At 37.1% G+C, this 24,950-nt stretch overlaps 1 protein-coding gene across 4 annotated transcripts in view; it reads left to right on the forward strand.

The window, feature by feature from the left end:
* LOC128922338 (O-acyltransferase like protein-like) overlaps positions 1 to 24,950 on the forward strand; it is a 177,703-nt gene that overhangs the window by 109,148 nt on the left and 43,605 nt on the right. The window contains exons 1-6 of one of the 4 annotated variants that reach the window (XM_054232421.1): positions 15,147 to 15,907; positions 15,967 to 16,747; positions 16,813 to 16,932; positions 17,275 to 17,520; positions 17,580 to 18,126; positions 18,185 to 18,367. The exons of 2 other annotated variants lie outside the window; for them this stretch is intronic. In XM_054232421.1, coding sequence (XP_054088396.1) covers positions 15,658 to 15,907; positions 15,967 to 16,747; positions 16,813 to 16,932; positions 17,275 to 17,520; positions 17,580 to 18,126; positions 18,185 to 18,322 — 2,082 coding nt within the window. In that variant the 5' untranslated portion in view covers positions 15,147 to 15,657 and the 3' untranslated portion in view covers positions 18,323 to 18,367. Of the gene's footprint in view, positions 1 to 15,146; positions 15,908 to 15,966; positions 16,748 to 16,812; positions 16,933 to 17,274; positions 17,521 to 17,579; positions 18,127 to 18,184; positions 18,368 to 24,950 lie in introns of those variants that run through there. One more of the 4 variants, XR_008471577.1, reaches the window with a different exon arrangement.

Consider the following 24,950-nt stretch of genomic DNA (forward strand, 5'->3'; position numbering starts at 1 on the left):
GAGTAGTAAGAATGTGTATGTGCGTGGATTTTTCACTACTTTTTAATAACAAACGACATACGCACCTCCTCACAGACCCATAAATACATGTCTGCACGGTAGAAAGGACCCCAGTATTTCACACATACATACATCTCTAATAATTCAAAGTACTTTTCTATAATCATTACATACCAATACATGCACATATGTATGTATATCCTCATACCTTTAATCTATAGTGTGAATTAAAGCAGAAAATGACAATGCAATCATCATTATTTATGAAGCAGTGTAGAGAAGTAATAAGGCAAAGTAGAAAGTGTTCGTGCCCCTCACTATTGCCTACATCCTTTCTGCTGACCTTGACGTCGGCGTTGCTGTCTGATTTTTTGATTTCTGTGGGTTTATTTCTCACCGCTGCAGCGCGGTTATCCCTATTTGTCCAATTATTTCCAATTTATTTTCCACGCTCTCAACCACTTTTCTTAATTTTTGTGTAATTCACGGATTTCTTTTTTGCTTAATCCTCATTCTACTGCGTTGCTGCTTTGTATAAAGTTTAAATGTTATTGTTGGAAATCAGCTGATTTTTGTACCTGTTGCAGCGATTAGACACTTGTTTGCGTTGTTGTGTTGGCAGCTCTTTAGTGGCGTAAAATAATATTATGTTAGACAGCAATAAATTAAGGGTGCTCCCCTTTTTAAAAATCTTCATATTGTAGCTTCCTTTTCACGGTTTTAGTACTGATTTTTTTCCTGCTAATGTAACGCTTTTATGTTTGTGAGGATAATATTTTTATTCTAGGAATTCGTTAATGCGCTTGTCATTTGAAAATCCAACTATCTTTCTTTGTTTGTATTTGGAGAAAACACGAATAAATCTGTAATCTAAAAATTTGAAGCTCTTAAAGTTGTAAGGTTACGGATAATACATATTTTTCAATGGATTAACTTATACCAATGATGGCAACATTTTTATATTATATGTAACTATATAATAGCTATTTTCGATTAATTTTCTTTTTAATAATTACTACTAAAGGCGATGAACTTAAGGGGTTATACCAGTGTAGCCCATGAAAAATTAGGCGATTTTCGTGAATTTTTTTCAAAGAAAGTACACGATCGAATGTTTCGAAGCTTTTCGGATATTATAAGGTATATTTTCAGCCATATTTGAAGATTTTTTTTTACAAAAATATAGAAAAATAACGGAGTTATGCGCTGTCTTGGAAGGAGCCAAAAAAAAAAGTTTCCCAATTGCTGACATGATTCCGGCCGAATGAGTAGATGAAGCAAAAAAATGCAAAAAGGTTATTAAAGTTGAAGATATTTCCTACACAATGATCTACGATTTTTGAAATATATCAAAATTTAAGAAAAAGGCGTAGTTCTGAAAAAATTTCGTTTTTTAATGCCAAATAGCTAATTTTCAACAAATCAAAAAGATATTCAAGAATACTCAGTTTAAATTTGAAGTCGATCGGTTAATTTTCCTTGAGTTATGGTGTCAGCAATTTTGAGAAATTTCGTTTCGAGAAACACTCGTTTAAAGTTTCGACTATAGCTGCTTGTATCTGCGAGCGGGCGCTCTTTAGAACGCTGCCATTCAAAAACTATTCAAGATACGACCTTACCGCTTTCACAGGATATTTTTGAACTATCAAATAAGCAATAAATAAAAAATCAATTTTTTGAAAATGTCACACTGGTATAGGCCCTTAATGGGCAGCTAAAAGTGGTTTTGATGAACAAAAACATTAATACGAGCTCACAAATCGACTGATTCTCCGGTTAACAAATTAATGAAAACTATACGAGGTTTGTTCAAATAATATTGGGAATTTTCAAAGTTCCCATTGTCAACACTTTTTTTTTTATTTTTTATTACTCGCACGTTGATATAGAAGCCACTGAAGTAAGATACAGTTTTCAGCTGTATTCATTGCTTACTTTGTCGATCACGTTGGACGTGTTTTAAGAGCTAAGTTAAAAGAACGAAAATCACCGTTTTTTGTCAAAGTGAAGCAATAAATTTGTTTTTTTTTTTTTTCAAAACAAGAATTCCCGTCATTTTTTGAACACACCTCGTACACATTTATTATGGACTAGTTTCAAATTGCCGCCTATCCCTGGATTTAATATATATATTTTTTAATTTCTTTATTTATTGGATCTGCTTTTTTAAAGTCTAACCATAAGTTTTAAAATCTTAAATATATGTACGACTGAAAAAGTTCAAGAATTTGTTTAAACTGTTTTGGTAGAACGTTGCTCTCTAATAGATAGATATATAATAGATCTCAAAATCGTTTAAAAAGGAGTTTGATTGCAGGATTGTACCAAGACATTAGCCAATGGGTTTGGATGTTCACGAAGTTTAGAAATATATTTCTTTCTGGCGTCCTCTATCTCCTTCTTTACCATAGGAATATCAAGATCTTTATGAATATTTTCGTTACGAATGTACCATGGTGAACCCGTAAATTGTTCTAAGCATTTTAGATTAGAATCTCTAAATTATATCAATTTGCTTGAAAATATCGATGAGACGGATGCCTACAAAAAGACCAATCGTACCATAAAAGTAATTTCGAAAAGTTAGAAGATCGCTATAATTTTTGGTAATCAATGTGTTTTTCTTAAAAAAAATAGAAACCTTTCGGCCTGCCTGTTACTACTCAACAGTTTTGGGACGACCGAGCGAGGTGTAAATATTTATAAGTGATTTGATTTTGTGCTTTGTGATTTCTTCTGGTTCCCGAAACTTTGTTCCAAGCACTTGGTGTTAGCAAAATAAATATTTGTGATCTCTAGAAGCCCATTTAACAAAAAGATGTCACTTTTTAGAGCAAAAAAATCACACCAAAGGATTGCTAAATAAGACGGAATGGCAACGTAGAACCTCTCATTCTTACTCATGATTGCCCACAATAGCAAAGAGCAATTGTTTCACTACTGCCTAGCAACAGCTGATTGAAGCATAGAATAAATTTGCAAAATTTCATACCTTGTTTTGTAGGGCGAAATAATTCGCCAATTTTATGCTAATTTAAATACGAGTACTACCATTAAGCCAGAACCACACTGACCCGTTTTGCATAGTGGTTGTCTTTTATATTTATACTTGCATATTCCCGATTGGGATAGGCGCATAATGATACATATGTTTCCTCCTCATAATACAAAGTTGCCTAAAACCAACTGTATGCAAATTTCAGCTACTCAAAGTGTGGAAAAAATGTGCGATCGCCTTAGGCAGCCAACTGATTGCGACAAATCTTTAAATGCGACCAGTTTCTACGCGCCTAAATTGTAGCAAAAGTAATCAGAACTCGCAGTGTCGCATGCGCTCACAGGACACACAGCTACTTGCAAACTATAAATATATGTATGTATGTGTGTGTATAGCAATAATTGTGCTTCCTGCCGCTTGCCTATTAATGCAAATATTGTGATTTAATTGCAAGTAAAATACACGCTCGTCTACGCTAAGCGTGTATCCTAGATGTGTCCTGTCCCCTTTATGCTCGCCTATCAACTCTTGTCAGCTGTTCATAATGCAGGCGCTGAGCAGCTTACCTGAAGATGAGTTCCTTAGCAGACAAGGAGAGACAAATTGAACTTGTTTTGGGATATCAAGGTTCGCAGGCATGGGATATCCTTTCAAATGTATGTTTGTGTGTGTGTCGTTGCTGTCCCGTGTGAGAATTGTACAAGCTGAAAGTTATCCTTCGGCGGCACAAGACATTTGGTAGCTTATTGCATTCTTTTTTCCACCAAAATTTTTGTTGTTTTTGCATGTATGAAAAATCAAACCGCGTTGTTGTACTTTTGGCTGGGGTTTGTTCTAGTTCCGTTTTTTTCTTCTAATTTTTTTGTCGATTATGTAAGGGATTTTGTGTGAAATAGTTTGCTTTTGCGTGCAATGGCACTCATCAATCCTGCAGTAGCGTGCTTTAGTCGAGCTGTCACTTGAATTCGACTAACCAAAAGCATAATGAAGGCGAATTCTTCAGAGAAAACATGTTTTCCTTTCACGTCTATTTTACAACTTTCGCCAACTAAATTGTGCGCCGGTTGGCCTTTTGTGCCCGAAAACATGAAATATTTGTGTCAAAACAGCGAAAATGCAAGCCACTCATTGACTTCCCTCTTTCGCGTGGAATAGACTTGGCTTTGTTGCTATTTCCCTTTGTTGATTTTTAGCTTTCCCGTTACATATTTACGTTGTGTAAGTGTAACTGTGGTGTAAGGGTACAATCTCGCCATGGCGATCACTTGGTACGTCTTGGTCAGTTGACTGATAAGGTGGCGTGTTGTCTGTCGGTCGGTCAGTCGGTCTTCACTCAGTCAATCTCTCTCTCTCACTCTCTGTGTCTGTGTGTTGGTAGCCTTGGGTGTCCGGTTCGTCGGACATGACCACAAATAATGCGTTACAATGCTTTTAGGCCGCAAATTTGACATGTGCTGGCGCTACTCTATTGTGCTTCCATAGATATTACGCGCCGCCACCACCACCTCCTTGGCTCATTGCTTGGTCGCAAGTTCAATGCCAAGACGTTGATATGTTAATGTGCTGCAGGATTACAAAGTGATATATCGTTGTAGGTTTGTATGTATGGGATTGTAAGCGATTTTTTATCTCGGTTTTCCGTTTTTATTGTGAAAAATGGGTTTTGTGCATGTAAAACATGAAAAATTATAGCTTGTCTGTAAGGAAATGAAAAGAAAGTGTTTTTGTCTTTGCTGTTTTGCGCTTTATGGGGAAAGGGTGGTATATTTATCATTTCCTGTGTTTTCTTTTGTGTCCCATACGTGGAAAGTTGCTACTGCTGCGCTTGCGCTAGCAAGTTATGTCTGTGGTAAGGTCAAAGTTCAGCTTTGTGTATTTGAATTTTGCACTTGAATGCAAGTTAGCTATTGCACATTGCATATAAATGCGCGTAATTAAGACAGAAATTTATGTTTTCACATTTATTATGAAAACTTTGTTGTATAAATTAGTGAGAAAAAAATGGTTAGACAAGAGGAAAAACCGTTGTGCATTATGTTAGTTGTAATGAGAACTGTATAGGATGGTATAGGAGTTTTCTGAACCGACGTTTGTGTATATTTGGGTGGTATTTTAAGAAAACTTTGAATCGAAATAGTTTTAGGCATCTTAGAACATATACTATATATGAAATATTATTTTTTGATAACATTCAGATAAGTTATGAGAGATCTGTATTTACAATATTTTTGTTGAAAATCCTTAATTTTTCTAATCGATGGCTTTTTTAACCTATTTCTCGCGTTATTTAAGTTAATTCGGGATACGTTGTATGGTATTAGAAATATGCGATTTCGTATCCTAAAACTTCTTAGACAGTTTTATGATTGCTTTACTCAATACGCCTCAAAGGTGGACACCAGCAAAGAGAAAATTCGCCGAAAACACAAGTCAGGCGGCTGAAAATTTAAACAACCATAAACAAGAGGTCTTGATACTATAACAGCCAATACTATAAGTACAAATTTAGGTTTCGTCGCTTCTGTTCCGATAGTTTTGATGTCAAAGAAGCACCACCCCCTGAAAGGCTAACTATCGAAAATATCGATAAAGTAATGGAAATCATCGAGTTAGAGCAGCATGAGTTGTATAAGCTCCGTTTAGCTTGCAGGACAGGAACTAAATAGTAGAGGCACAAAACAGTTTGAAACCATTTTAGCAAGGCTAGTAAGGCAAACATTAGCTCGATATGGGGGTACCAAACGAATTCACGGTAAAAAACCTAATGGACCGATATTCAATCTACAAACCGCTGCTGAATCGCAACTAAATAGATTCCTTTCTGAATCAGCTGTTTACTGATGATGGAAACTGGATCACCTTCGGCCATACTGTCAAAAATAGGACCGTCTGAATGAAGTCATCTCCCAGAAGCGACCAGCTTAGGCCAATAGGAAAGGTATTGTGTTCTACCCATACACAGCGATATTGACCCAGCAGAAGCTCTGGGAGCTTGATTGGGATATTATTATGCATTCCCTCTTTCTGTATGGATCTGACACCATTTATGGCAAATAATTTTGGTAGTAAACCTCAAATAATCTTGTGAAAATTGGTTGTTCTAGGAGGGTTTTTAAGGGTAGTCATTTTAACCGTACTAAATTAAATCATTAATTTAATCTATACATTTCTCTATCCTGTCATCAAACAAATAGTCAGCGCATTCAAATCTTGATTCCCACGTCACTGTTGACAATCCTAACTTTGAAGTCGTGGATAAGTTCGTATACTTTGGAACCAGTATCAACAAAATCAACAATAACAGCTTCGAAATCCAAATCAGAATCACTCTTGCCAATAGGTTTTTCTTTGGACAGAGTACGCGATTGAAAAGTAAAGTCCTCTCTCGACAAACCAAAATCAAACTCTACAAGTCGCTCATTATTCTCGTACTGATGTATGGTGCAGAAGCGAAATCCGATGAGACAACACTACGAGTTTTCGAGAGAAAGGTTTTGCGAAAGATTTATGGTCCACTGCAGACGATCGAACGATAAGCTAAACGAGTTATACGACGACATAGTCATAGTTCAGCGAATGAAAAGACAGCGGCTATGTTGTTATCCGAATGAACGAAAGCACTCTAACTTTGGAAGTGCTAACTTTCAGATGACAAATCTGCCAAACCACGCCGGAAATGGTTATATATCCAGCCAATGAACGGCTAACTAATTTAGGGAATGAGATTATAAAATATTTGATGGGATCAGCAAGATCTCACCCATAAACGTACACGTTATGTGATTTAAGCAACAACATGCATATTATTAATATAATATATTTTTCAAAGAATACTGACAAAATAATAACTAATCACGTCATATCACTTCAGTGATCTAAAATTTTCTCACCAAAATATTTTTTATCAACACACCCATCAGCTTTAATCAAGTTCCGGCTGCAACGCTATTATTACAGCAACATTCCACGCATTCCAAACAAAATATTTTCCCACCTTAAAAGGAAAATTTAACAAGAAAATTCGCCAAATTTTCTTCTTCATCTTGCCGCAATACCATCGTCTATCGGCAGTAGAACACCCAAATGGCATATCCGTTGGGCTAATCTGCCATAATGCATGTGAGCACAAAAATATTTGAGGTTTAAACCAATGTCTTTCATAATCCTCAATCGAAGAACAAACGACAAGACGTGTGAGAACTACTAAATACTCGTAACGCAGCAAGCTCCTTCAAACGCCAATGAGATTCCAATAAAATTGATTGTACAGCTCACACAGCTATAAAGGACGGCGGGCGAGTCAATAACAATTACAACAATTGGAATGTAGTACATACAATAATAGTCTGATAGTTACATGCTTATAAGCATATTTGTTTGTTGTGATTTTAAGGAGCCATGCCCATTGTGGCGATACACTTGTGTCCATTGTCGCAAGACAATCGGGAAAATTCCGCACACAGACAACAAAAAATCCAAAAAAAGGCGATGAGCATGTGAATGAAATAACAAAAAGTAGCAGAACAAAGCAAAAAAAAAATTGGCACCAAAGCAAATTTGCCGCAAATTTTCATTGGAAAAAATTTCGAAATTCCTTTGGCTCGTATTACTATGGCTCGGCATAGTGGTGCTGGGTGAGTGAGCGGATGAGCACGCCAAAGTGCATCCTGTGAATGAAGTACACACGTACAACTACATCTGTGTGAGTGTGTGTGCGTGTTGGAGTACGGAAACTGTGCCGAAATCTTGAGACGTTTGATGGATGTTTGGGAAAATTCATTCATAAAAATACGTTGGCAAAATTTCGCTGGAATCGGAACAATAACTCAATTGAGTATCAAGAACAAAAAGCATAAATACCTTAAGGACGACACAAACAACAACAACTACACATACAAATAAGGGATAAGCGCGTAAAACGAGCGATTCAATAACAAACAACCTGTGAATTTGGCAACGGTCAAAGTTTTGCCGACACAAGCATGAGAAGCGGGGGGGATGCTGGTGAAAAGGATTTGCGCATGAAAAAAAATAGCACGAGAAATTCAGGTGGTCCAACGGTTCATGCATTGTACCCAGTTTGTATGGTATGTACGTGACCTCAAGTGCGGCTGTATGCTAGACACGAAGCGCAGCAAGGACAAACGTACATATGGAGACAGTATGAGACGAGACCTGTACGCGCATGAGATAAAGAAAAGCAAATCATGATCTTTGAATGAGTTACTAAATGAAGCTGAGAAACCCGGGCAACTTCCGCAAGGCAGTGAAGTAGCAACGAAGATCTTCTACATACATATGCACATATGGGTTTATGAAGTCTTCACTGTGCGCAGATTTGCGCTCCAACGGAGCACCACACACATATGCCCTGAGATTTCACACAGAATATTCCGATTTTTTTTTTTTTGGAGAAAAACCGACAGGCATGATGTTTGCGTACCACCAGCAGCGCTTGTATGCCGAGCAGATAATCCCAAATGAGCCCAGTTGTAAGCGCATACAATTGATAACTCTCAAAATGAAGTGCGAAAATAGCAATGAGCCTGAAAAAACTACGTAGAGGAATAGTAGAAAAAATTGTAAAATTCAAAAAATTTCCTTGATGCTGCGCTAGCAGAGACTCAAGGCGTGCGTTTTGTGCACAGAAATTCCTCGAAGGCTAGTCCAAATGTTGCATCATCTCAAACAATTAAACAAATTTGAATAAGCATGTGGAAATCGCACGTTTACTCTTCATTACTCTACCAGCACATGCCATTAGGCTCAAACCAATATTTACATATTTACTTATAATACAATGAAACAGCGTCGCAGTCGAAATCACTGTTCGAAGGTTATTTGAGTTCCGGCAATTCTCACTGCTACACAGACAATAATTGGCTTTACAGCCGCAAGTGTGGGTGTCACTGCCGTAATCCTTTCGCCGTCAGCGTTATAATTATAACGTTTTAACGAGCGTGCGAAATTAAATGTTGCGCATTTACCGTTTGTTCGTGAATTCACCGTAAGACGAGTGTAACGTAAATAGTTGAAATTTGACAGTTTGCACGGAAGACAAGGTGACGACGAACCTGCAGCGTCATTGAAACACTTTGTTTATTCATACTCCGTTCGGCATCCAGGCGGAAAATGTCAATGACTGTCTGTGTGACAGGTTAACAGCTGCACAAACTCTCCAAGGTGACTTTAGTGATTTTTAAACAATATTTATTTTTGTTCGAATTTCGCGCCAAAAGATTTCGAAAATCATTTCATTCATCAACATGAAGGTTTATGCGTTTTTGCAAGTTTCTTCACAAAAATTGTCCTTTAATGTTCATTCACACAATGGAAATGTGCAAGTAAGCATTTCGAGAAACTCAAATCTCCGGAGATTTGCATTTTCTACTTTTTATATTGTTCTTCATATCCCAGTTGACAAATGAAGCAAAAATATTGATATTACAGGTTTTATTCGGAGTTAATTTGCGTTTTGTGCAAAAATTTTTGTATGTCAGTACCAAAAAATCCCACGCTAATAATAGCATGCAATACATTACAGTTAATGTACTTCATTTTTAGAAAATTGAAAAATTTTCCACGCTCCTGAAGGGAGTTCCAAAATCGTATTGCAATTGAAATCGCTTCTTTTATATTATTTTGCATTAAAACAGTATTTTAAGGTTGCCAAAATATCCGTTATAAATATGTAAACACATAATTTTCGGATATGAAACGCACCAGAGTTTGAAAATGGTTCATTCGTCAAATGTTTTCGAGTTTCGAGTTTCGACTTTGAATTTTAGCTTGCTTTAAAGTAAGATAAATCTAGTAAGATAAAATACATATATATATATAGTGAAAGATCCATACATGCTTTTATTATAAATAAAGTCAAAATACAAAATCAATTTAAGTCGATTTAGAAAATTTTAATTTTCAGTTATATTTTATGTTAAACCTTTCTTCTTATGCTAGTCGTTTTTTAAACTATTTACTCGCTGAACTTAACTCTCAAATCATCAGGGAGAAACGTCTTTTGAATTTTATAGTAATTCAACTGTAAATTTAATGTTTATTTTACGATATATTTAAAAATTATTAATATTAAGGAAACGAAATGAAGTTCTCTCTTCAATTAATATTTTCTATTTATTAAATCAAGATAGTAGTCAGATAGACTCTTTTGATCATAGAATAAACGCCTAAAACGCATCAATAAAATCCTTGAAATGATATTGGTTGAACGAATAAAAACATACTCCTGTATAATATATGAGGATGTTGGATATCCCTATTAAAGACCTATGTCCAATTAGGTATACTCAAATATTAATTTTCTATTACATTTTAGGCTCCATATTTAATATATTTCAATGTTATGATTTGACCATAAAGATTATGGTCTGAACATTTAAAAAGAAGAATTGATGATAATATACATAGGTGACACTATATACCCACTTGGTGAAAGCTTTCAATTTTATTAATATCCTCGAAAATATAAATTCTTATATTCGTACTTTCGCTGGGTAAAAAGTGCATGAACTAAGTTGAAAATCATACTCTAAACGACTCTCTGGGTTATACTTAGCATTATTGTTTCTATTTTCGATCGGAAAAGCTTTCACTCGGTATAATTTGAAAGCACTTCGGCTTTAAAAAGTATAAAAATACATGGAATAAAGTATATGATTTTTACTTTGGTTTTGAAAACTCTATTTTGTTCTGAAAATATAACGGTTGTGTTAAATAATATTAAAAATGACTGTCTATACCACAATATCTGCCTGGGCAAATTCAGAAACATTAAATTTAATTATTGGAATCCGGACCTCGTCTTCTAGCGGAAATCGCTTATCTTGGCAACTCCTTGATCGCTTTTCGTACCGATTTAGTCCGAATTAGATCGCCGAAATAAGAACCCTAAATGAGATAAGACTTTTCGAAAATGGGGTTTCCATATTTATATTGAGCTTAACTGGAGTGTAAATCCGCTTAAGATGCATGTACGAGATGTGTTCAAAAAATAACGGGAATTTTGGTTTTTGTTTTTTATCAAATATTTAATCGTTAGTTTACATTAATGTTGTTATGCAATTATGCCAGCGCTTCTTCCAAACGTCGAAACACTTCTCAAACTCGATTTTCGGAATAGCTTTTGGCTCTTTCAGCGGTTTCTCGTATGTTGCCCGTGAAATTTTAGGAAATGTACGTCCTGTAACTAACTTAACTCTTATTAGCGAACTGCAAATGGTGATAATGATATTTAAAATTTTGTTCACTAATGACATCACAACACAGTTAAGTACGTGGTTTCCCTTTTTATATATTTTTCAATGATTTTAACATTAAATATTTAGTAAATATTTAGTGAGCTCTTAAAACATTTTCTATTTGCCATAAATCATAAATGATTATAAATAATTTTTGTAAATTTCTTAATTACTTTAATCATTTATGGCATAATGTAATGATAGGGGATGTGCATTTGCAAGGACCTTTAGATTAGGTTAAAGAAACTTCCGTTATAACGTGATACTTTGGTCGAAAAAAACAGCAAAATACAAAGGACCTTATACATGGATATGTTAGCTACGCACATGGGCGCGATAATGAAAAGGCAGAGAGGACAATATACAAAACAAAATTAATGAAAAACTAAACAAGTACGGGGACATAAAAAAGGGGAAAATGTTAAAAGTTTATGTTTCATCAAACATTTTTTTAACAAAATTCCGCTACAATAGCAGCCGCATTTAATGGATCTCTCTTTTGCTGCATAATGATCGCCCCTATCATTGTTTGGGTTTGGTTTTTTCCTCATTTTATAGCACAAATCGCACATAAAACAAAGCGAGAAGACGCGACAGTTAAACAGACACTTTGTCGCGCCGCACATCGCTTCGTAATTACGGACTGAGGTGAGCATGATTTTGCCGCGCCGATCGGCGGTGGTGATTTGAATGACTCGTACGCGCAAAGGACATGCGAGAAGGGTGTTGCTGCGCATCACTTGACTGAAATAAATATACGAAAATGTCCCATAAACAATAAACGAGCAAAGGAAGATAATGTCAAATAGTTTATGTTTTCAGCAAAAAAAAAATCAACAGCAAAAAAATTAAGTATTTTTCAAAATAAAAGTTTCCAAAACTATTGTGCTCTATGTGTTATAAGTTGTAATGTAAACATTACCCGACTTTAAGTGCTAAAGTAGTAAAAAGTGGGAAAAAACGAATAATAAAATTGCGCATTTGAGAAAAACACTTACGAACAAGAAATAGAATACACGAATGCATATATTTGTATGTAGAAGTATCATACCCGCCTCTGTGCGGCCCCCCTGATGCTCACGCGAGGTCCTTCAACGGCCTACTGTCGATCTCATGTCGCACATCCGGTGCTCGCGGTGCATACTCAACAGCTTCGAGCTCGTCTTCACTGCATCTCCTACGTTTGGTGTTGCAAAACCAAAGGACTTGCCGCAAAAATTCTTGGAGCTCAGTGGAGGTGGACATGCCGGAATGCAGCGGCGTACAAGTGAACCCAACAGCGGCAGCACTGTGCCACCACACAAGTGCACTTCGTCACGGCCAATTGGTAGTCGAATTGTCCGTCAGCCCAATTACTTGGAAATATCCAACGACAAAGGTAGCAATTTACGACCCATTGGACAGTTAAGATTTTTGTCAATGGCGAGACGGTAAAAGGAGCAACGGTTCTTTTAATTGGCATGATGGCACTTTCTCAAAAACGCAAGACAACTCATACAAACACAAAAACAACAACAACAGCAAAAGCAACAAGTACATGCCCTCAAAGATTCTTTGTCTTTTTGTAAACACACACACACACGTACATACATAGATATGTGTGAGTAACTTTGAAAAAGAGCAACAAGTAGTGTCTCAATTCTTATTGCAGTTCAACAGCTGATGCAACAGCTGATAAGCTGTAATGCAGTAGAAAGGGAATCACCGCCGCCGCTGCTGCTGCGCTGCCACTGCCATCGTCGTCTCTGCCTTGCCTCACTGGCTTACAGCAAGTGGACCACCAACACGAGCAATGCAAAAAGTAATGTTATGGTTTGGGAAGGATCAGACTAAACAGGATGTGCGCTAGGATTTTCAAGTGAAACTTTTAAATGTTGTTGCGGCTCATAAATATTTCTGGTGTTACGTTAAAGGCCTGGGAACGGTTTCGTATGCGCTCAAAATGTTACTTCGTAGAATTCGATTATTGCCTAATTATTGTGTTTTAGTTTAGGTAAACGAGAGATGGCGGTCATAAAATCGATTGATATGCCATAAAAAATTTGAAACGTAACATTAATACTTATAGATAGATCTCTACAGCGTGGCATTGGCATTGGTTTGAACTCATTGATAAGCGCGCTCACGTCTTGGTTACCACATCACGCATGACAATTATTATTATGAAGAGTAGTAAAGATAGTCATTATTTATCTAGCAGCATTCAAGTATAGGAAACTAATAGAGTTTGGTTGAATATAAATCTTTAAAGAATCTTTTTTATTCATATATTTCATATCATTCTTAAAATGGAGACATTGAAACCCACGGCGCTTGTTGGAGTTAAACAAATAAAGAATGGCTTAGAATTGATGATTTCTATATTCTGTAAATATTATGCACTATCCATGTTCGCGGGTCTATAAGCAGTGCAGAAACATTCAAATATGTTTAATATTTTTATATAGAAGCTAATATAAGTTATAGACCAATTTATTCTTTTCGTAATTTTCTTAATCACTAAATTTTATTGATTAGTTTTATTATGATTATCTTAATGGTATAAACTAAATCAATTGCATTTCTGTCTTCGTCCTCTATATAAGATACAGTGTAAAGAGAGATGTTCTTAGGTCTCGAGACAATAGTCGCTGGAAACAAATCGACAAGCGATTTTGAAGCAAAAAACTATAGCACTCCCAAGGGAATATGAAATTTGGTTTGGAAAAATGTAAAAGTTTATAATAGTCTTCGATTTAAAGTAGAACAACATTTACTTATTCTTCTTGACTGGCGTAGACACCGCTTACGCGGTTATAGCCGAGCCCACAACAGCGCGCCACGCATCTCTCCTTTTGGCAGTTTGGCGCCAATTGGTAATACCAAGTGAAGACAGGTTCTTCTCCACCTGGTCCTTCCATCGGAGTGGAGGTCTCCCTCTTTCTCGGCTTCCACCAGCGGATACTGCATCGAAAACTTTCAGAGCTGGAGTGTTTTCGTCCATTCGAACAACATGACCCAGCCAGCGTAGCCGCTGTCTTTTTATTCGCCGGACTATGTCTATGTCGTCGAACGACACATACAGCTCATCATTCCATCTTCTGCGGTATTCGCCGTTGCCAATGTTTAAGGGACCATAAATCTTTCGCAAAACCTTTCTCTCGAAAACTCCTAGTGCCGCCTCATCGGATGTTGACACCGTCCACATTCCAGAACGGGAATGATGAGGGACTTGTAGAGTTTAGTTTTTGTTCGTTGAGAGAGGACTTTATTTACTAATTTAGTATATATTAGTGGTGCATAATACTTCAAAATTTAATTGCAACAATAAATGTCTTTGCATTGAGAACTCCGAAAGGCCAATAAACTATATATTTGTTAAATATTTCTGATAATCTAACCAAATATCTACAAGCGCTTGCACACGTCCAACCTCTTAGCTGCAAAAGTCATCCAAATTATCAAATTATGAACAATTGGCAACCCTGCTAAAAATGTTTTTTTTTTCGGAACACCTTTATTAGAACTCTTAGTTTGATATAAGAATCATAATAATTGATTTACTCTATTGAATTGCCTAAATTATAACCTTAAGTAGTTGGCAACCCTTCTGATAATTTAATGAGTATGTGGGCTTTATTAACTTTCTAGAATTTTTAAATCTTCTTTATTCTAATAATTTAATTGATCAATTTTGTTGAGCTTGCTTGAGCTCCTCTCATAAATTTTTGAGGTCGTAAGTTCTATTAAGCCCCTCACATTTTTAGTGTTTATTCCTTATTTATTTTTTGTATTTTTGTTTGAACATTTTAAACAATTGGCAGCCCTATTCTATATTTTTCTAAACATCCGAATAATTCTCCAAAAAAAAGGATTTATAGGAATAGTTCCATCATTGATTTTACTTCGTTTCCTAAAAAATGTTTCCCTAATGGGTCACTGTTTTATCAAACTGCCCTTGTATCACGCTGAAATTATTAGCTCTGAATTAATTGTATGCAACCGGATGCAAAGCTTAGTTGCTGTTGTTCATGTTTGCATGATGTAAATATATATTTAAATTTTTTACTGAACTTCTCTATAAAAGCACAACAATTCAAACTCTTTGTATATCTCATATCTTTACCGCAAAAAAATATTTTTTTTTAAATATGGGTGAATTAAGAGATTTGTCCGATTTTACATTGAACTCAATTTGTCAGAAGCTAGATAATTGTCAAAGCTTGGCTTGGTTTAATATTATTTACAGAATGACTAAATACATAATTGCTACCTTATGTATCTCTAAATGGAGTTCATAATATATCATGCAATATTTGCTAAACAAATTGTCAATAATGGAGAAAAATTATGCTAAAGTCACGCAGTCTGATTTAATCTCCGCCACTGATCAGAAGTTCGAAACGCGATTTTGCTGTAATCATGTGCAAATTGTCGTGTACTCTTCTACCACCTATACTCCTGGCTATTTTACTACCAATAAATGGTAATTTAAATAAACACACCACAGTGCCCGAGAAGCCGTGGAGTTTGTCAAATATATTAGAATACAACACTATACTGTATCCACTGACTACCGTAAGCGATGCCGAACTAGTGGGCGCGCAATGTCACAAGCGATTGCAGGAGCTACGACGCGGTATTTTGGAGCGCGCGTTTTGGGCGCTGAAAGGTCGGTTCACGCTGCAACGCAAGATCTTGTTGAATTTAAAACCATATAATATTTTTCAGTACTTGACGCCTCTGGCACTAAACCGCCTGCTTTCATGCTAGGCGATAACTTTTGGTTGGGCAGCAGTGAGCTATGCGAGGCGGCACGCAGTGGTCTCCACTTGGACATTTCCCACTATGTGCCGCACAAAATGAACATGTCGTTGCTAACGGAGAGAGCACCAATCGATGTGGACTATCGCGTTATTTATGCGACGCATAACTCTTCGTATCAAGTCGATGTCGTGTTTGGTCAAGTGCCGTCCATTCTGCATATCGGTTTATGTGTGCCTTCCGAATGTGACTCGAAAGAGTTAATGCAGTTACTCAGCGCATATTTTGATAGTGAGATTTTTCGCAGCGGTGATCTGCATGCGCTCAAACCACATGTGCAGAATGTGAAGACACTGTCATTTAAATGGGGGGATTTTTATAAAATGATTTCATTTAAATTAGTCGTGTGTTTTACAATTTTCACGGTGTTAATGACTTGTTGCGCTTACTATTTGAGTAGGAAACGCTTACAAAGCTCAAATGCTCCAAAGAAACCAACCACGTTTGAAGCATTTGTCCTTTGTTATGATCTCCAACTGAATTGCTCCAAGATACTCGCGCCGTCCGAGGCCGCGTCTAACACTTTTGCTTTCTTGAATGGTGGACGTGTTGTGAGTGCTCTGATTGCCACGTTTTTTCATACTTTTATACTGCTGAATTCCATTGTCAGTAATCCGACACAGCTTTTTACTTATACCAGTAATATTGGAAATTTAGAGGTGGCCATGGATGTGTTTTTATTAATTAGGTGAGTTTTTTGTTAAATTTTAAAAATAATTTCGAATTATTTATTGAATAAAAATATTGTTTTAGTGGATTTCTACAAACCTATACCTTCCTACGAAATCGAAGTCAACTTGAAAGCATAAAACGATTAAGCTTCAGTCGAAGCGTTTGGGAAATACTGAAGATGATATTTCATCGTTATCTCAGGTGAGATTCCTTAGATTGTAAAAGTTCTTAAAACAACCATAAATCAATCTTGGCACTAAGGACCGTAGAGTCTGTGAGTGAGGCTGTACCAGTCTAACGGTGATTGAAATACTTATTTCTAATGGAAATAATACAGTAAGTTCGTGACGTCATGGATGAAAAATAGGCACAATTATTACAATTTGTTTCGAAGAAAGATGCCGAGTTGACAGACCTTACTGGCCAGTTCTTGGCAGCTGAAAAGACCGACTTTATTAACATATAAATTCCTTAATTCAATCAAGTCTCATCTATATTACAAATGAAGACAAGCTTTTACAAATTTTCTTGTTTCATATCTAGATTGGCACCGCTCTACTATTTTATGATAAGCATGACCTACATAACGCTGCAGTTTATCGGCAACACGACCGTGTTTCATGCATCGGGTTTTATGGCGGAAAACTGCGAACATTACTGGTGGCGTAATGCACTCTTCATACACAATTTATACGATTACAAAGTGATGTGCTTGATATGGACCTGGTACTTGTCATGCGAAATGCAATACGCAATCACTTTGATAGTGCTCTTGGTTGTTTATGCTAAGTAAATTGCAACTCAGACATACTTCTATACAAAATAAGTATAATTCTTATAACTTTTAGACACCCCAAATTCGTGAAGTTAACTGTATTACTACTATTACTAGCATCTCTATTGTACCAGGCTGTCGTGGGCTTACATCTAAATTATCGGATTTCACTGGAGACCACATTCACACACTTCACCCAGCTCTATACGAATCCACTTGTGCGCAGTTTTCCATACCTCTGTGGTGCGCTTACATGTTGGCTCTATCTCGAATATTATACTCAAATTCGTTCTTCAAAATTGTTAAAAAATTTCTACTGTCACCTAATTTTTTTATTACTTCTGATCTGTACAGAACCCGCTCCATTGGGGCGTGGCTATACAGTACGTGTAGAGACTTTCATATTTGTACTCCAACGTTGTTGCTATACCCTGAGCGGCTGTTGGTCCATACTCGCAATGGCGAATAATCGCATCTCTTGGTGTGTTCACTTATTTAGTGCGAAAATCTTCCAGAAAGCTATTCATGTATCCTATGCCCTGTCGCTGTTGAATCCGTTGCTCATACTTGGCATTTTCAGTGCGGGTAGCAAGTTGGTGTTTGTTGAACCGATCAGAATCGTAAGTTATCAAAAATATGTTGAAGGATCAAGTTGATATTTACTTTTATCTATTTTAGGTTGTGTTATACATCGGACTTCTTATTATTTTGTATATATTATCATTCCCATTGACTCTATTTTTCGAAATGCCTTATCGTAATATTTCCAGTATACTGATAAAGCGAGGTGAAGTAAGGCGAACAAAGTTTTCATGAAATAAAAAGTTTAATGGTATTATCTACAAATTATAACAAAAAATAATATAACTATAAAATTATGGTATTTTTTAATAACAATCCAAGCCACATGGGTTCTGCTAAAAATTTTGCATTAACGGAATCTTCAATAAAAAGTTCGTCTTGGCCATCACTATATTTTGATAACTACATCTAATATTAAAGCGGAGGCTTTGTACGTTTAGATCTTGGTCCATTTTCCGTTCCATTTCAAAGTAACAAAGAGCTCGAGATTCTATTTTAACCTATATTTTGATATCTTTTTACAATTTTTGTTTTAATATACCATATACAATTATATATTTCATTTAAAACATCAGAAAAAAATATTCAAATAGTAATTTGTGAAATTTTTATTTACAAATTTCGAAAACTAAACCGTTGGTACCTCAACTCCCACGGAGAGTCCATGAAAAGCTTTCGCCGTGACATCATAACTCATTATTTATTAATCTAAATTCAATAAACCAAAAATATATCGACAGTAAATGGATGCATCTAGTTACTAAGTAAAGGGAAAATAAAATATTAAAATTTATCTTTTTAACATTTTTTTTTTAATAAAAAATACTTCTAGTTCATTAACTAGAGAGGAATGGGAACAAATAGGAGCACCGCTGTCCTCTTGCAACTTGCTTCTGGATGAATGGGTCTCAGCCGAACTGAGAAGGCGCTGTATACTCACTAGCACCTGTTCTGTCGCAAGATCATTCTGGCCCAAAGTAAATCCCAAGAGGTCAAGGGAACTCTTTGCCCTAAACAAGGTCAATCTTTCCCAAGTTATAGGTGTTCTTACTTGTCATTATACCATCGGGACTCACGCGGTCAAATTTAAAATTTTACCGGATGCTAGCTGTAAAAGCTGCCTAGAAGAAGGTGAGGTAGAATCCTCCCAGCATTTCCTTTTGGAATGTCCCGCCTTTGCGAGATCTAGACGAAAAATCCTTGGATCTCACTTTTTTGAGCACCCCCGCGAATTAGCGGATACAAAAGTTAAAAACCTCTGCAGATTTGTAGTAGGTTCTAAGCGCTTCATAAATAAGTGAAGGGGGTTGAATTTTACGGCATCACAAAGGGCTGCTCTTGAGAGTCTAAGTGGGTTTCCCTTTCTAGGGAAACAGCTTTCGTACCTAACCTAACCTATTAACTAGATTCCAAAGATGTGTGCAAAATTAGAACAAAATCGCTTCAAAACTTTTCGAGCCGGTGAGAAGTTTCATATTGTAACTTACTTGGCCTGAAGGCGGAAACCCCAAGGTGGGTTCTTGGTTCTTTGGATAATATTTTAAACATATTGTGCTATTTAATAAGGCAAAAAAAAATTATTTTAATTATTGAAACCCACCTAACACGTTAAATGCTTTGTATTCGGAATTTTGAATAAATAAAAAAAGAAATTTACGAATCGTTGCCTACATTTCGGCGCGATATGCTATTAAAATTTCGAGGATTATGAAAGGAGGAGGGATAGAGAAGAACTCATTAGACAAATTCAATACAGATTATTGAAATTCGACAGTTTAGTTCTTAGGTTTATACTGTGGCGAGTGAGACTCAAGAAGTTAGTTGTGTAACTTTTTCTATCAGTAATTTAAGTTTCCCAAGAGCTTGACAAGCTGGCCGACAGGGGTAATACTCGAAAATTTTACGAAAAGATCCGGCGACTAACTGAAGGTTTCAAGACCGGAGTACACTCCTGTAGGACCCCCAGCGGTGATCTAGTGGTTGATGACCAGAGTATACTGTGTTTGTGAAGGGAACCCTTCTCCAGCCTGCTGAATGGCAGTGAAAGTACAACACCAGGAGATGGCGAACCCGATTCCCCAATCGACGACGATGGAACAGATGTTCCATTGCCCGACCGTGAAGAAATTATAATAGCAATTACCCGCTTGAAGAACAACAAGGCGGCGGGGGCCGATGGATTGCCGGCCGAGCTATTCAAATACGGCGGCGAAGAGCTGATAAGGTGCATGCATCAGCTTCTTTGCGAAATATGGTCGGAAGAAAGCATGCCCGACGATTGGAATCTCAGTGTACTCTGCCCAATCCACAAAAAGGGAGACCCCACAATCTGCGCCAACTATCGTGGGATAAGCCTCCTTAACATCGCTTATAAGGTTCTATCGAGCGTACTGTGTGAAAGACTAAAGCCCACCGTCAACAAACTGATTGGACCTTATCAGTGTGGCTTTAGACCTGGAAAATCAACAACTGACCAGATATTTACCATGCGCCAAATCTTGGAGAAGACCCGTGAAAAAAGGATCGACACATACCATCTATTTGTCGACTTTAAAGCTGCTTTCGACAGCACGAAAAGGAGTTGCCTTTATGCCGCGATGTCTGAATTTGGTATCCCCGCAAAACTAATACGGCTGTGTAAGTTGACGTTGAGCAACACCAAAAGCTCCGTCAGGATCGGGAAGGACCTCTCCGAGCCGTTCGATACCAAACGAGGTTTCAGACAAGGTGACTCGCTATCGTGCGACTTCTTTAACTTGATGCTGGAGAAAATTATAAGAGCTGCAGAGCTAAATAGAGAAGGTACAATCTTCTACAAGAGTGTACAGCTACTGGCGTACGCCGATGATATCGATATCATTGGAAACAACACCCGCGCCGTTAGTTCTGCTTTTTCCCGCCTGGATAAGGAAGCGAAGCGAATGGGTCTGGTGGTGAACGAGGACAAGACGAAATATCTCCTGTCATCAAACAAACAGTCAGCGCATTCGCGTCTTGGCTCCCACGTCACTGTTGACAGTCATAACTTTGAAGTTGTAGATAATTTCGTATACCTAGGAACCAACATTAACACCGATAATAATGTCAGCCTTGAAATCTAACGCAGAATCACTCTTGCCAACAGGTGCTACTATGGACTGAGTAGGCAATTGAAAAGTAAAGTCCTCTCTCGACGAACAAAAACTAAACTCTACAAGTCCCTCATCATTCCCGTCCTACTTTATGGTGCAGAAGCGTGGACGGTGTCAACATCCGATGAGACGGCACTAGGAGTTTTCGAGAGAAAGGTTTTGCGGAAGATTTACGGTCCCTTAAACATTGGCAACGGCGAATACCGCAGAAGATGGAATGATGAGCTGTTGTGTTGTTCGACGACATAGACATAGTCCAGCGAATAAAAAGACAGCGGCTACGCTGGCTGGGTCATGTTGTTCGAATGGATGAAAGTGCCCCAGCTCTGAAAGTTTTCGATGCAGTACCCGCTGGTGGAAGCCGAGGAAGAGGGAGACCTCCACTCCGGTGGAAGGACCAGGTGGAGAAGGACCTGTCTTCACTTGGTATTACCAATTGGCGCCAAACCGCCAAAAGGAGAGATGCGTGGCGCACTGTTGTGGACTCGGCTATAACCGCGTAAGCGGTTTCTACGCCACTTAAGAAGAAGAAGAATTTAAGTTTCCAAAATGTATATTATTTTTTTAAGAACACATATTTCTAAATTACACATTGATTGATTACATTAAATGTTTAAAATAGCCATATAAACCTATTAGCGAGTGTAAGTATAAGAGAATTCTTATTAAAAAGATGTCTACTTGCTTGAGGATGGCTGATTTTCTGGAAGCTTGTACATGTTGAACGCCTAAAATTTTCATTTAACACATACATAGTCTGTGTTTATACAGAAAATTAAAAAAAAAATTCAATTTACACATACAGACAAATATACACAAAGATGCATACAAAAAAGTAAATACACCGAAAAAGGCACTCATCTCATGCTGTAGATTCACAGTAGAGATAAACAAATATTTATTATACTACAATAACAGTTTTCTACTGCTACACTGCTACGTTAAGTACATAACTAACTTTATTGTTGTACGCGTAACTCCCGAAACTTGAATGTTTGCTTAAAAAATAAAATCACTAACACTCCCACAAATACCAGCGCAGGCGGATGCGAGTAGTTATGAGCATATATACTTATATAAATATATATGCATCTAAGTTTGTATGTGTATAGGTGCTTATGTATATTTACGTTACATTACCAAAGCATAAACGGCAAGAAATCCTAACGTAAACAACACAAATACAAGCACAACTATGCTTAGACACACACACACACATTCATACATATGTGTGTGTATATTTACGACACGTTGAAAACCTGTGGAGTTCACTGCCCTCACGCCTTACCAATGCCAGTAGTTAGCTGTTGACCAAGAAAAAATTCCTTGGCAGTCAACTGCAAGCAATGCAACCATTAATAGTTGAATTCACGTAAACATAGGCGCAGAGCATAGAACTATTCCTCGTGAAGACGCCTGCCAATGTGCGCACAAAGAACACGGCCACGAAGACCTTACCATAACCAAAGCGCTGCAGACAAAAGAAAACTGTTGGCCTTTTTGTTGTACGCGGCGTTTGCGGTTAGCGACGCGCGCGGCTGCAACGTGGCAAGCGCAAGGAGTTGCGCGCATGCGCCGCGCTGCTAACAGCTACCGGACAATTGCATGCCTGCAAGTACAATATTCCCGCATGCGCGCATGCCTTGCTATCGGCATGTATGTAAAAAGAGAAAAGTGTAACGTCATGCGCACAAGTGCATTCAAACAGATTCCAACACTGACTATGTATATATATATGTATATATATATCTATATATGTGTAGGTGTTCGAAGGTGTGTACATGCGTCTAATCAATTCGACGTTAGGCGTAACGACGTTCTCGCATCAAATATACACACATATGTATATGTAAGTAAGCATGTGAATGCATAGATTTCCTTTCAATCAATTCATTGTGGTGTAGACATTCGATTTCATCGTCGGTCAGGGTGTCAGGTTGTTATTGTATTTTCTTTTATGTTGTTACTTTTTTATTTAGTCGTTACAAGTTTGTAGTAGTTGTGTAGTTGTTGGTAATTGCAAGTGCAAGTTAACTTAACCTCTTCGCAATAACATCATCCTGTCAGCTTGTCTTCAAGCTGCAGCCACAAACCACAAGCGTTCGTCGTGTTGGCTCTAAAGCGCACATAAATTGCGTGGTAAACGCAAAATGTTTGACTTTAAATACGGTTTGCTAATAAAAAGTAATTGATAATAGCTTTTTAAAGTAATTGTTTTGGCGCATCAGGTGAATTCGTTTTCTTAGCCATAGACAAGGTGTTCTAAAATACAAAGTTTGCGTACTATACTAATAGGTTTTTAAGCAGCTGGAAGCTGGACAGCCGTGCTTGTGGTTTACTTCGAATTACTTTAGCAAAGTAAATGTATAAAGAGGAGTATTATGGGAGCGTGCTAAAACATTTAAGGGACTTTGTGTTTTTTTCGTTAGAGGTGAATGTAATTTTCTATAAGATCGGAACTTGTTTTTCTTAGATCTTGAGGCACTTCTCAAATGTTGCATTTATCTAACCATCCTTTCCTAGCATTTCAAAGGCTTTTCTCTTTCGCCGTTGTGAAATTCTGGATTTCCTCTGGATGAAAGACCTTGGCAGTCAATCCGAGCGTATTATTCAGAGCATAAAACGTAGCATATAAATTCAATTAGCGTTTTCAAAGACCTTCTTAAAGTTGTTCGCAAAATGTTGTATATTTCTATAAAATAAGTATCAAAAACATTATCCATTCTGATTCGGCTTTCGTTTGAAATGTGGGTACATATCATCTTCCCACTGGTACTAAGCAGAATTCGAGATCAAATTTGAAGCAAATCGGATTTTCTTTCTTTTTAATCATGTCTTGGCAGCCAGTGGTAATCATAAAATCTGTCCGTCCTTCTCAGTCAGATCAATACTGGTAGGACTCTCTAAAATTCTACTAAGCCAGATAGAAGTAAACACGTAGTAAAAATTACAAAAAGTTTTCTCAACTTTACTCTAATCCGGAAATTGCAATCAGGGTTTCTTTATTTTACTACAGTTTAAATATCTTTTACTATTATCTGTGATCGGTTCTTTCATTATTTATTAGTTATTGATATATTTGTATACAAAGAGATAGTCTTTTAAAGATCAAAAAAACTCCTTCAAAGAATTTCAACAGGTTATTTCCTAACTATTCTCCAATTATATTTAATAATGTGCTGTATTTTAAATTTTGCATTGCGCCCAAATGTAGGCAATGCTTCTTGGGTTATATAAAAAGACTTCCAAACGGTTCAAAAACGTTTAGCATAATGCTATTCTAAAACTTAAATATAATAAGTCGCTGCATTTACTTATTCTTTATAAATCGCTTTTTTAATGATAAAGAATGGATTAAGTTTTGCTAATAAGAAGACACGTTCGGAGAATGTGTATGTTATTGGCGTTCAACCGTTTAGCCAGTTATAGCTGAATCGATGAGAGCGCGCCATTCTTCTCTTTCCTTCGCAGTTCGGTGCCAGTTGGAGATTCCAAGTGTAACCAGGTCGCTCTCCACCTGGTCCCTCCTACGGAGTGGAGGCCTTCCCCTTCCTCGGCTTCCTCCGGCGGGTACTGCATCGAACGCTTTCAGGGCTGGAGTGTTATCGTCCATTCGGAAAACATGACCTAGCCGCTGTCTTTTTATTCGCTCGTACAGCTCATCGTTCCATCGCCTGCGGTATTCGCCGTTGCCAATGTTCTGAGGACCATAAATCTTGCGCAAAATTTTC

Source organism: Zeugodacus cucurbitae, chromosome 2 (assembly GCF_028554725.1).
Source record: "Zeugodacus cucurbitae isolate PBARC_wt_2022May chromosome 2, idZeuCucr1.2, whole genome shotgun sequence".
Lineage (NCBI taxonomy): Eukaryota > Metazoa > Arthropoda > Insecta > Diptera > Tephritidae > Zeugodacus > Zeugodacus cucurbitae.